This window comes from Patagioenas fasciata, unplaced genomic scaffold (genome assembly GCF_037038585.1).
Source record: "Patagioenas fasciata isolate bPatFas1 unplaced genomic scaffold, bPatFas1.hap1 Unplaced_312, whole genome shotgun sequence".
NCBI lineage: Eukaryota > Metazoa > Chordata > Aves > Columbiformes > Columbidae > Patagioenas > Patagioenas fasciata.
The window spans coordinates 131-13349 of record NW_027288747.1 but is presented as its reverse complement, the minus strand read 5'-3'; the positions used below and the strand labels follow the sequence as shown (position 1 = coordinate 13349).

Here is a 13219-nt window from a genome sequence, read left to right as displayed (position 1 = left end):
CCCAGGGCAGTGATGGAGTCACCATCCTTGTGGAGGGGTTAGACAGAGATTAAGTTCTTAGGGCCATGATTTAATACCAGAGTTAAGTTATCATTACACTTGATGTTCTCAAGTGTCTCTTCCAACCAAAATGTTTCTATGATGCTAATTAACTTAAGCAAAGCAGGTTTTTCAGAGAGGGGCACAGCCCTCAGCTGAAGCATGGCCGTGGGCACCATGTTGTGTTTGTTCACTGATAGCACTGCCAGACACACCACTGCTTTGCAAGCAAGAGCGGCAGCTTACAAATCGGTGCAGGAAATAACCTAATGCTTATGGTTATTGCAGGGAACATGGGCTTTGCTCTCCACAGGCGTGTCTGAGCGCCTGTAATTCTCAAGGGCAAAATTATGTCAAGTTCTCATTGATGACAACCTGCTGCTAGACTAAAAGAGATTCAGTTATGTTTATTTAGCTTTTCTGGGCAGGATTTTTGGAGAATAAAGTCTACAATGTTTCTTTTTATGTGTGTGCTTTCCCTATTTGTAGAGGAGAAAAGCCCAAATTTATGCTTGAAAGGCTGTTATTTTATAGAGCTTAATGCTAGAAAAATTGCTTGGAATAAGATAAAATATGAGATAAAAAGATATAAAAAGAGGTATACAGTACATGAACAGACAAAGTTATTTTAGAGATAACAAATGAAAAGGGATCAACTTAGATGTTCCAGCCTGGATTTTGCTGCAGCAGAATAAAATGTTAATAAATTCCTTTGTATATGGCACAGATCTGCACTACATATAGTTGTTCAGTTTGAAATATTTTCTCCTTGTCTTCTCATCTTACTTTTAGGATTCAGTGAAAGATTCAATAAGCAAATTCATGGCCTATGTCCACACAAGTGTCAACGAGATTTCGCGATTGTATCTGAGCAATGAGCGACGATATAACTACACCACTCCAAAGTCCTTCCTTGAGCAAATCAAACTCTATCAGAATTTGCTACTGAAGAAGGGCAAGGATTTAAAAGCAAAAATGGAGCGGCTGGAGAATGGCCTGGAGAAGCTCAAGAGCACATCTGCACAGGTAAGCAAACCCTTGGGGTTAAAAGCTGATGGGTTTTCGTGTTTCTCTGTTAGAGGCATCTCCTCATCCTGGTTTGAAGGAGAACTTTACTGGCTGGAACTGTGCAGAGTGTAACATTTGCACTAGATCCTGGCTCTAGTCTGGTGTGAACTGGTTCTTTGAGGAGCAGGAGTTGTGTCTGTACTGGAAAGGAGAAGGGGAGGGATGTATATTCAGTCCCTGCTGCTGGGGTGGTGCCAGTCCCTGGTGACAGATCACAGGAACTGAAATGAGATAGGGATCCAACTGGCTATGTACATCTTTTAATTATTATCTTTCAGTTGTGACAAAATACCTTATAAAATAGAGGGAGATCAGTGATTTTTGGAGTAGCATCCAGGGGATCTACAATGACTTCAGCAAGAATCCTTTTAAAATATAGCTGATGGTCATTTTTCCTTGCATTATGCTGTCCATCTTTGAGGGAAACTACTGCGTGTCTGAAATGTAGACCAGCCATCCCCAAATCGCCCTGCTAAGGACCAGCACTGGCACTCTTGTGCAGTAAAGACTAGATGTTGTTCTGAGTATTTCACAAACCCCTCTGTAGTGACTCAAACTGCCTTTCAGAGCTTTGCTGTCTACACCAGTTGCTAGCTCCCGTTTTTCTCTCCATTTCATATTCTATTAACTGTTTCAAATGTTCTCTTACAAGCTTCTGCTGTGGCAAATGGACCTCTCCTGAAGCTGCTCTGAGGAAATGCAGGGGGTTGGTGGGAATGAAGGACTAGCGGGTTCACTCCCTTCTGCCTATGTGCTCTGGGTAATGCTGCTGACATCAACAACGTCTGTCGTGCTCAGAAGGGTGTGTGCCTCGCTGGAGGGTGATGTATGGGCTTTATTAGTGCCTCTTGGCTCTGAGAGCCTGCGTCTCACTTGAGCACTTGCTTTCTTCATGGTGCAGGACAGGTCTTTGAGGACACAGAATGGGAGGGGGCATGTTTCATGTCCCCTTTGCAGGTTCTGTCATCTCCTGCGGAAGGATGGGGCTGCGGTTGAACAGCCAGTAGCAGAGAACACCAGTTAGAACCAGTGATGTCAACCAGAGCGACCTCACACCCACCCTACCTATGGGGGGAAATCATTTTGCTGACCTGTGCATTGCTGCTGGTTTTGGTGGTGTCCCAGTGATGGAAAATTTGTGTTAGGTCTATTTTTTATTGCAAGCAACTGATATGAAACCAACCTTTTGAGGGGAAACAAGTCCCTGTAGTGTCGGTCAAACATGGGAACCTTTTGTATTCTTCAGTTGTATCTGCATATAGGTGTTTTGTTGGCAAGGGTTCTCTGACCAGCCACAGAAGAGGTGCTGAGGAGTGGTGGAGGGCTGGGGAGGAGATGGGGAGCCACAGCACCTTGGGGTCTTGTCTATTTTACTGTTGCGAGAAGGATAAAAGGAAGCGATGTTCATATCTGGTTGGAGTAAGGCTGGGTGAGAAACGCCTGTTTGTGAGGTTCCTGAAGATGCAGAGCAGTGAGGAGAAATGTGTCAAATTTGAATCTGAGATTAGCACTGGGGGCCTAAAATTAAACACCTGAAATATCAGATGTGTGCAATAGTCAAAACTGCTGCCGAGTTGAAACAAGGGTGTGGATATTTAGCAGTAGTGAAAATCATACCAGAACGTTCAATCTTGTCTGAACTTTACACTCACCCATGGTTGGTCCTGGTGCTGAGGAGCTGACGAGTCTTATGTCTCAGGTGTGTCATCTCCAAGCTGTGTCGTGGTGCTTGAAAGTGATATGTTGTGGGTTGTTTTGTTTTTGTTTTTTTCTTTAAATTTCAAAGCAAAGGTGGAGGATTTCGATACCTGGGTGTGGCCTTACGTCTGAGGACTAGTGCTCCTGTCACCAGGATTCTCCAGTTTCCTGCTGCTTGGATGCCACGACAAGTTAATTATGAGTTTTATGCATTTCTATAGACCTTCCAGTGTGGCCTCAGCATGAGGGAGCTGTTGTGCAAATAGTTGCGGGGTACATTTTGACTTAACCATTCCAACTTCAAAATAACCTCTTCCCCCTCCTTTGACTTGTTTCCCCTCTCCACCCCTCGTCCCTGCTCTGGACAACTTGATACTGTTGACCAACTTTTCTTCTAAAGAAATGTTTTCCATTTCCTATGTTTCCTCACCATCTTTCCCTGAAGACAGCGACTGTCCTCAGTACCCTGAAAAGCAGGAGCCGGCTTCCAGTTATTAGGACATAGAAGACTTAGGAAGATGCATGGGATGAGTAATTTGTTTTTCCAAGTGATGTTCACCATGAAGAGGTCAGCGCTCTGTTCAGAGCTCATTGCTGAGTCATTTTTTGGATGACCTTGGTTAATATTGCATCACTGGATTCCAGATCCAAGTCTTGCTTGCTCTATCAATTAGTCGCTGACCTTTGTGATGAAACAAAGCAGGGAAAATGAGGTAAAATGAGTCTTCTGGGAACCTGCCCTGCAGGTTTTCTGTTCTTTAATAATTCTTCTTGCTCTGTCCTGGTTGAGTGTTCACGGGTAAGAAGACCAACAAGGCCAATATCCTGGTGGGGGTTTGTTACAGCCCACCCAACCAGGATGAAGAGGCAGGTGCAATATTCTGTGGGCAGCTGGGAGAAGTCTCCTGATCGCCAGCCCTTGTTCTTGTGGGGGACTTCAACCCACCAATGTCTGCTGGAAATACCACACACAGAGAGATTAATAGTGTTCTCTCCTCACTCTGGGGTGATGGTCTGCTGTCATTTTTCCTGCCACCTCGGTCTCTCTTTGTACAATTATTCTTGAAGTGTTACCCAAAAGTTTCCGAAGAAGCAGCAAATAGCTCTGTGTGCAAGCTGCCACCCTTTTTGGTGTGAGAGAGGGGAAATCTGAGTACCTGGTTACCGTGACGTTTGTAGAAAGAGGAGAATTTTTCATGCCTTTATTCCTGGCATTGCTGTGCCAGGGACAGCTCCGCAGGCCACCCATGGGAGCGCATTAAATATTTCAGCTGTGCCTTCCCGAGGCGGCGGTGTGAGCCCGCCCCGCTCAGCGCTGTCTCATCAGGCATTTTCATGTCTGGGCATCAGGCTGTGTGGGAAGGGAGGAGAAATGGATGTGACAGACTGGTTTTGCTGTGGAAACGAGCCTGACATTAAAGGAAACTTGTTTGATGTGTTGAGGGGGTGAAACTGGAGGAGTGAAGTTCATAAATCTGCATTCCTGGTGCTGCCCCCAGGATACCACTAAAGAGAGTGGATTTAGTTGTTTAGGCGTAGCTCCTGTTTCTCTCTTTCCACTGCACAAACACTATTAAATTGTCCCTGTTCAACTGTGTTTGAGCTGTAGCCTCACTGGGGAAGTGTGATTTGTTTCCTTACACAGGTGAGGGAGGCTGGAGGTCAGCAAACGTCCCCCAGATGTGGCGAGGTCTGTTAGCAGAGGGTCCTCAGCTCCCACTTGGATCATTTCCACTGGGAATTTAACGTGTTGCCCAAGCCAAACTGGGCAGTAACACACACCTTCACAGTAACACACACCTCTGGCCTTCCAAATGTTTCATTCGGGCAAAGCCCCAACTGAATTTCTTGATTTTAAAATCCTGACAGTGTTATAGCAAGTCATTTACCCTTCCGCTATTACATGTGCTTGGCTGAAAGAAGGTTTTGTCAGAACATTTTCTGTTCTCAGGGGCTGTGCTGAGGGCTGAATTTACATCAGCTGTTGAGTGCTGGTGGGTTTTAATCCCTCACTTGTTTTGTTGTGGCCACGTAAACCCCTAAAGCTCCCATTCATGTCTATATCCAGCACATCATTTTTGGGCAGAAGCTCACAAGCCATATCTGCTATCAGTGAAGCCTCCCACTTCAGTTTCCTGCAATCCCCAAAGATGTGGAGCTGAACAAGAAGCTGCTGCTGAGTTTGCTGAATGAAGGGATTACATGCTCCTGAAGGCTGGAGTCATCTGGATTTACAGTTGCGTCTTTGCCCAGGTGAAAACAGCATTGTAGTGCTGGGCAGCAGGAGGTGACAATGACTGAAGCGCACAAAGAGACTTCTAAGAAACCGCCCTCCACTTGAAGCTGATGCCGAATGTCAATAGCTTCAGTTTATATGATTGCAAATCTTGCTCTCTCTTCTGGTATAAAAATGGAATTATCAACAAAAGCAAGTGTCTGACTTCCCTTCTAGTAAGTACTTTTATGTAGGTAAAGATGTATTGAAGGAGCATTAAGTAATCCTTTATGCGCCTGACCTCAGGACAGGGAAAAACTCCATGGTCTGCACAGAGCCTGTGGAAATTAATCGATACGGTGCTTTTAGAAAGAGACTTTCTGTCTTGGAGTGAGAGCCAGTGTGAGCTGCCCCACCATGTGAGCGCTCCAGCCTGTTGCTGAAAGTGCTCCTACCTTATGCGTCTGAGTAGCTGCTTGGTGGAGCTGCTACCACTGCTGTGCCTCGAGGCTGCCAGCTGAATGGGGGATCCCTTCTCAAGCTCATTTGACATCACGAATTGGAACAGAAGTGTGATGGGAGCGGCTGAGGGACCTGGGGGGTTCAGCTGGAGAACAGGAGCTGAGGGGAGACCTTCTGATCTCTGAACTGCCTGAAAGGAGCTCGGAGCCAGGGGGGGTCAGGCTCTGCTCCCCAGGAACAAGCGCCAGGAGCAGAGGAAACGGCCTCAAGTTGCGCCAGGGGAGGTTGAGGTTGGATGTGGGGAACAATTTCTTCCCCAAAGGGCTGTGGGGCATTGGAACAGGCTGCCCAGGGCAGTGCTGGAGTCACCATCCCTGGAGGGGTGGACAGACGTGGAGATGAGGTTCTTACGGATGTGAGTTAGTGCCAGTGTAGGTTAAACAGTTGAACTTGGTGATCTTAAAGGTCTTTTCCAACCAAAATGATTCTATGATTCCACAATGTAAAGTCCCTCAAGCCTTGGGCGTCTGACAAGGGCTGTATGTGTCAGCAGATCACAATCATGATGTTTGTGGTGTGAAAAATGCCCTTAGTGCCACAAGTCTGTAGGACCTGATGGTTGTAAGGGAACTGATGGGCATCTTCTTCTGCCGTGTGTGTGCGGGGTGCGGGGGGGAGGAGGTGTGTTGCAGGGTGTGCCTGGCAAGCAGGGGGTTCCTGGTGCACAGGACCTCCTCAAAACCTGCACGTGGCAAAATAACACCTGCTCTGCTCTGTAGGTGTCAAGGCTGAGAAGAGAAAGAAAGCGTAGCTGAATTGTAGTGCGTCATCGCCACTGCCAAACACATATGTACAGTGCATGCGTGCCTCTGTTAGAGGGGACGTGATGTGACACCAGATCTCGTGTTCAAAGAGAGGTGACAGCTGGGTGTATTTGGTTTTCTGATGAGAACAGCTTGCTGCAAGTGCCTGGCCTATGGTGAGGCTCCTGATTGCACAAAGGCAATCCCAGGAACAGCTGAAATGAAAGTTTCCACCTGCTTCCCATCAGATCATACTCAAAGCAGCATTTGCATTGCCCTGGCACCTCAGTCCTCTTTCCAGGCAGGGAGCAGGGCTGGGACAACCTCAGCAGCTCCATCTGCTGATGGGGTTTCTCCCCTGCTGGGTTCCTCACCGCTCGCAGGCTGCTCCACTGTGTGCACCACACACACCGACCCTGACCCAAGCAACCATGGGCAAAGGAGAGCAGCAAATCTTGCTAACAGCTAGAATACCACTTTTCTGTGCTACCGTGGCATTGCTTGCTTTGCCCACAGGCCCTCTGTGCTTTTGAGTGCTGCTCAGCCCCTCCGGAGTGTGACCCTGTGCTGCTGTGCAGGGCAGGAACAGGTTGGTGCATGTCTGTGCTCCCACATGTGTTTCTTCCCTCCAGGTGGATGAGCTGAAGGCCAGGCTGGCAGCCCAAGAAGTGGAGCTGAAGCAGAAGAATGAGGATGCTGACAAGCTGATCCGGGTGGTGGGAGTGGAGACGGAGAAAGTGAGCAGGGAAAAGGCGATTGCTGATGAGGAGGAGCAGAAAGTGGCACTGATCACCCAGGAGGTCGAGCAGAAACAGAAGGACTGCGAGGAGGACCTGGCCAAAGCTGAGCCTGCCCTGGAGGCTGCCCAGGCTGCTCTGAACACCCTTAACAAGGTAGGGTAAAGATTCCCCTGGGAATCCAGTATCTGCCGACTGCATTGGAGCAGGGGGAAATATCATCTGATGGCCCAAATTTTTGGGCGATGTATTCACCCTCCTCCAGCTTCCTCCCAGCTGGTGCATACTGGGTTCTTGGTGTAACTTAGAGTAGCAGCAAGGCTGCACCAAGTTGCCTTTTACTCATGTTTATGGAGAGCAGGAGGAACTGGAGGTGGGTGTTTCGTTTGCACCTCTTCTCCACTGTTGGCTGGCTCCACTGCTCGTTGGTTCTGCCCCACAAGGAAGGGAAGGTCACCTTAGAATCATAGATCCATAGAATCACAGGATGGTTTAGGTCGGAGGGACCTTCAAAGCTCCCCCAGTGCCACCCCTGCCATGAGCAGGGACACCTTCAACAGCTCAGGTTGCTCAGGTCATTCCCCAACTTATACTGGAACCTGGACGGACCTACAATTTATCTTGACTTGAAGTTCACACGGCATCCTGGAGCAGAAAACTCCTGCTGCACCCAGGGCAGAGGAGTGGCCAAGCACCTGGTGCAGCTGGAAAATCAGAATGAATCCCATGATTGCAGCAAGGCAAGGCTCTGTCATGCCTCAAACCATGGCTCAGTCATAGCCCTGTTGGGGGAGAGGAAAACAACTCTCCGTCATCAGGAATGGGTTTGCTGTTTAATTAGCTTTCAGAAAACATGGCTTTGCTGCAGAGATGTGTTGCTTTGGCTCTTGTTCCTGGAAGGGAAAGGACTGTACAAAGGGAAAATGTTTGTCTCCTTATTAGTTTTGGTTTCGTGCTGGAGCTGTAGAATATTTCATTAGGCAAAGATTAGGGAGATGCTGGGATTTTTCTCTAGGGACCTGTGAAGCTGCAGTAGCAGAGCACTGGAAGGCATGGTCTCCTTTACCTGCTGATCGGAGATGCGCCGGAGAGCTTGACCTGCTTACTAATGTGAATAATCTGCAATATTTGTGTGTGTATATACAGTTTCTCCCCAATTATCTGTCTTCTTTGGGCAGCACTGCTATATGCAACATTAATATGGAAAATAGTGAGAAAAACTGTCAAGTAGAATGCAGCAGTAAATATACATAGTTAGCTACCAAGAAGCTCAGTAAGTATGTGGATACATGGACATTTCTGTGCCAGTGTCACCTGCTAGTTTAAAAGAAGAACAACCATGTCTATTCAGACTTGTATAGTATATGCATAAAATAATTAAGGTAATAAGTATATGGACCATGATGGATGCCCAGCAGGTTATGACAGACCCAGCACAGAGCACCTGCAAAATCAAAAAAATGCAAAGCCAGATGTGACAGTGAGTTTGAAAACTTAGGAAATCAGGTTTTAGAGACAAAAATGCCCTTTATCTCTTGCAGTGCAATTTGTCTGCGGGCTGTTCCTCAGCACCTGCATCCCCTAAGGAGTGCAGGACGTGGAACTCGGGGGATCTGATGTTTCGACATCCTCATCTCATTTTGGGAGGAGGGAAGGAGGAGATGAAGGCACAGCGACTCCGGGACTGCCTTCCCCTGCCCGTGGGTCTCTGCTTGGCACAAAGCACTTGCAAGAGGAGGCAGAGTTGTCTCTCTGGGCAGCCTGTGCCCGTGTGAGGAGGAGGATGGTGCTTGGCCAGTGCTGCTCAGTCTCCGCACAGGTTACAGAGAGCAGAAAACAGTGACAGTATCAAAAGCAACAAACTTGCCATGCAATTGCCTGCAAGGAATATCCCCCTGGAGATGGTCCAGAGACATCTGAGGATGCCATAGTGGTTCCTGAGGCAGGTGGCACTCGGTGTCAGTGTCCTGTCTGGTTTCCATCCTGGGGATACTCCAGTGTGCAGAAGAAGAATTTAGAGTGATATAAGGTTGTAGCATGGAGGGTGTTGATCTCTTCTCCTGAATAGCAAGCGATAGGATGAGAGGGAATGGCTTCAAGTTGCACGAGGGGAGGTTTAGATTGGATATCAGGAAAAATTTCTGAATGGAAAGGGTTGTCAAGCATTGGAACAGGCTGCCCAGGGCAGTGGTGGAGCCACCATCCCTGGAGGGGTGGAACAGATGCGGAGATGAGGTTCATAGGAACATGGATTAGTGCCAGAGTCAGGTCATGGGTTGAACTTGATGATCTTGAGGGTCTCTTCCAACCAAAATGATTCCATGATTCTGTGATTAAAATGCAACAGATTGATGCCATCAGGGAAAAGGGCAGAGCTCCTTTTACATGGTACTCAAGTTCATCAGCGTGGCGCTCACCATGGGCTTGACTTGTCCTCTTCCCGTGGCGCCAGAAACTCTCACAATAGGGAAGGAAACCAGGCACCCCATGCTGCCCAGGGCTTCCTCCATCTCCTGACCAGGACAGCATCATCCTCCCCTCCACCCAGGGCAGTGGCGTCCCCGTTCCTGTCACGCCGTGAAGTGTTCACTTCCTAGGGAAAGAACAACAGCACCCACTCAGCATCCCATTGCCAGCAAGATGCAGGCTGTGAAAGACAGGCTGCTTTGCCAGAGCCCCCCAAGCAGCACCCCCAGCACACGGGGGCTCCGGAGAGGCCACATCGTCCGTGCTGCTCCCGGCTGAGCTGAGCTGGGTGCTGGGGACACAGGAGGGAATGTCGGGCTGCTCGCCTGTGCTCACGGTTGGCTCCGTGTCATCGAGCATGTGAATTAGAGACGTTTCACACTGGAAATGCACACAGCTCCCAAGGGCCTGTTTCTGCCAGCTCGATGATTCAGAAAAGCTCAAAGCAAACGAAGACACATTTAGGAATAGATTCATGGCAGATACCTTTATCTAAAAAATGAATGCTCAGAAGTACCAGAAGTACTCTCGCACCTTGCTGCCACAGATAGAAACTGATAGAAGCAGAACATCAGAGAAAATAGATTAAAAACTATTCAGAACTGATAGAAACAGGAGCTGACTGAAACTCATAGATTTTCCTTAAACCCATGTTGAAACAGCCCTTATCCTTGTTTTGACAACAGCGTGTCATCTGAGCACAGCTGAGTTACCCGCGCTGGTTTTTCCTATGCTAAAGCTAAATCGCGTGTGCGTGGAGACAAGATTTAAGATGTCAGCAGATCAAATCCTCAGCACTGCTTTATTGTCACAGTTGCAAGGGTGTTAGGAAATAGGTGCTTTCTCCGCAATTCACCTTTTTTTAACTTAGGTTAAGATTCATCCCACTTTCTATTAGGGACTCACTGAAGCTGCCTGTGTTGACAGTGGAGGAGGTGGATTAGCTGATTTTCTTGTGAGGGGACTGTCTGTTCACCCCAATGACTGCCATCCTGCTAAAGGTGCTTTGTTTAAGTGCCTAAATTTGGGCTGGATGATGGCCCCAGGGGTGCACACAGATAGTTCAACAAGACCTCAGTGCAAGGGTGTCTGGCACAGGGAGTAGTTGAGCACAAAGAGAAGAGCTTCAAGGCAGTTTTAGAGGGGCTGGGGGCAATTTGAAGAGGTTATTATTTGGAAAGTTTTCCTTTTTCCTTATCCTGATCTTCTGAGACGGCAAAAAACCTCCTGCAGCAGGGAAAGGGTGGGAGTGTGGGGAGGAACATGGGGCTGGGCTGGTCCGGGTGCAGGGAACTGAGCACATGTGCTGCAGACATGCACAGCGGTGATTTAGAGGCAAGAATGTTTGGGCTGGAAGAAACCCAATTTATCAGATTGATAGCTTGGGAGCCTGACTCTATTAGTTGCAAAGTAGAAAGCAAACCCATTAATTTTTGTCTAACAACCTTGTTTTCCCGTTTTCAGAAGAATCTGACGGAGCTGAGGTCCTTTGGCTCACCACCTTCAGCTGTCAGCAATGTCACCGCAGCCGTGATGGTGCTGACGGCCCCAGGAGGAAAGATTCCCAAGGACAGGAGCTGGAAAGCAGCCAAAGCCGCCATGGCCAGGGTGGATGGCTTCCTGGACTCCTTGATCAAGTTCGACAAGGAGAACATCCATGAGAACTGCCTCAAAGCCCTTCAGCCCTATTTACAGGATCCCAAGTTTAAACCCGAATTTGTGACCACCAAGTCCTTGGCGGCGGCCGGGCTCTGCTCCTGGGTGGTGAACATGGTGCGGTTCCACGCTGTGTTCTGCGAGGTGCAGCCCAAGCGGCAGGCTCTGAGCAGGGCCAACGCCGAGCTGGCGGCTGCCCAGGACAAGCTGGCCAGTATCAAGGCCAAGATTGCTGTAAGTGCTTGCCCTTCGGTGGGAGCAGTGTAAGGGAAAGGGAGCTGGGGGTCCTGGGGACAGCAGGGTGACCATGAGCCAGCACTGGGCCCTTGTGGCCAGGAAGGCCAATGGGACCTGGGGTGGGTTAGAAGGGGGTGGTCAGTAGGTCAGAGAGGTTCTCCTGCCCCTCTGCTCTGCCCTGGGGAGACCACACCTGGAATATTGTGTCCAGTTGTGGCCCCTCCGTTCCAGAAGGACAGGGAACTGCTGGAGAGAGTCCAGCGCAGCCACCAAGATGCTGGAGGGAGTGGAGCATCTCCCGTGTGAGGAAAGGCTGAGGGAGCTGGGGCTCTGGAGCTGGAGAAGAGGAGACTGAGGGGGGACTCATTCATGGGGATCAATATGGAAAGGGGAAGTGTCAGGAGGATGGAGCCAGGCTCTTCTGGGTGACAACCAATGACAGGACAAGGGGCAATGGGTGCAAACTGGAACACAGGAGGTTCCACTTAAATACGAGAAGAAACTTCTTCCTGGTGAGGGTGGCAGAGCCTGGCCCAGGCTGCCCAGGGAGGTTGTGGAGTCTCCTTCTCTGCAGACATTCAAACCCGCCTGGACACCTTCCTGTGGAACCTCAGCTGGGTGTTCCTGCTCCATGGGGGGATTGCACTGGATGAGCTTTCCAGGTCCCTTCAACCCCTGACATTCTGGGATTCTGTGACTTGTCACACTGGTCACTGCCTGGGGAGAAATCCTCCACTTTGGAGCAAACTGCTTCTCTGTGCTCACGTGTGGAGTGGGAATCCAAAGATTTTTTTTTACTGCTGCTCTCTACATTTCATCTGTTCTTCGCCAGCCTTGCTTACACCTTGAAAGAAAGGCTAATTAATAATTCTTATTATTCCCACCTAGTTTTTCAAAACGTAATTTACCTCTACACCTGGGTCCTCAGGACACTCATTGTCTCAAACCAGTGTGTTCCTGGGGGGGAAGAGGAACCGGAGGCTCATTCAGAGCACTCATAGCATGTGCTGGGCTGGCTCCCTGCGCTCAGTCCCCGATGATGGGCGTTTTTTGCAGGATGACGACTGCTGAAGTACGAGGCTAAAAGTTTGTCCCTGCACAGCTCCCTGATGGCAAATCTTGTGCATCATCCTTATTTAGTTTTTTGCTAATTAAAAAAAAAAAAAGAAAAAAGGCAGCGCAGCAGGGACATCTTTACCCAGCCTGGCCTGGGATGTCTCCAGGGATGGTTCATCCACCACCTCTCTGGCCAAGCTGGGCCAGGCTCTCACCACCCTCAGGGCAACAATTTCTTCCTCATGTCCAGCCTGAATCTCCCTCCTTTAGTTTAAACCATCACCCCTTGTCCTATCGCAACAGGCCCTGCTCAAAAGTCTGTCCCCATCTTTCTTATCAACCCCATTGACGTATGAAAAGGCCACACTAAGGTCTCCCCGGAGCTTCTCTTCTCCAGCTGAACCCCCCAGCTCTCTCAGCCTGTCCTCCCAGCAGAGCTGTTCCAGCCTCGGATCATTCCTGGGGCTCCTCTGGCCCCGCTCCAGCAGGTCCATGTGTGTCCTGTGCTGAGGACCCAGAGCTGGACCAGCACTGCAGACAGCAAAAAAACCCCACAAAAAACCCAGACAAATAAGTCAATAAAATCAAAATACGTAAAAAATATTGACAAGTAAGTAAAAATATTGACTTATTTTGGAGCATGTGCCCCGAAACCTGCCTTTTCTTAACATGCTGTGGATCTGGCATCCTCCTTCATGAGTGAAGGATCCTGTGTGTCTGTGCCTTCGTACTGACACCACAGTGTGTGCAAAATCCCCTTTAAAAACCAACATGTGTTGTCA

At 48.9% G+C, this 13219-nt stretch overlaps 1 protein-coding gene across 3 annotated transcripts; it reads left to right on the top strand.

Moving 5' to 3' along the window:
• Nucleotides 1-796: 796 nt before the first annotated feature.
• Nucleotides 797-11476, top strand: LOC139826848 (dynein axonemal heavy chain 9-like). Of its 3 annotated transcripts, XM_071803250.1 has the most exons (5): nt 937-1065; nt 1760-1909; nt 4874-5256; nt 6918-7178; nt 10953-11476. In XM_071803250.1, the coding sequence occupies exons 3-5, from the start codon at nt 5152-5154 to the stop codon at nt 11409-11411; spliced, it is 825 nt and encodes a 274-aa protein (XP_071659351.1). In that variant the 5' UTR covers nt 937-1065; nt 1760-1909; nt 4874-5151; the 3' UTR covers nt 11412-11476. The 3 variants fall into 3 exon arrangements, with proteins under 3 accessions (XP_071659350.1, XP_071659351.1, XP_071659352.1); XM_071803251.1 differs by lacking the exon at nt 4874-5256 and having other exon boundaries at nt 10953-11475; XM_071803249.1 differs by lacking the exons at nt 1760-1909; nt 4874-5256 and having other exon boundaries at nt 797-1065; nt 10953-11467.
• The last annotated feature ends 1743 nt before the right edge of the window (nt 11477-13219 follow it).

What these genes read in the sequence shown, in the direction of transcription:
- LOC139826848 (XM_071803249.1), top strand. Translation starts at nt 862, where the DNA reads ATGGCCTATGTCCACACAAGTGTCAACGAGATTTCGCGATTGTATCTG. An exon ending in TCAAGAGCACATCTGCACAG is followed by an intron (nt 1,066 to 6,917) that starts GTAAGCAAACCC and finishes TCTTCCCTCCAG; the next exon opens with GTGGATGAGCTGAAGGCCAG. An exon ending in CTCTGAACACCCTTAACAAG is followed by an intron (nt 7,179 to 10,952) that starts GTAGGGTAAAGA and finishes TCCCGTTTTCAG; the next exon opens with AAGAATCTGACGGAGCTGAG.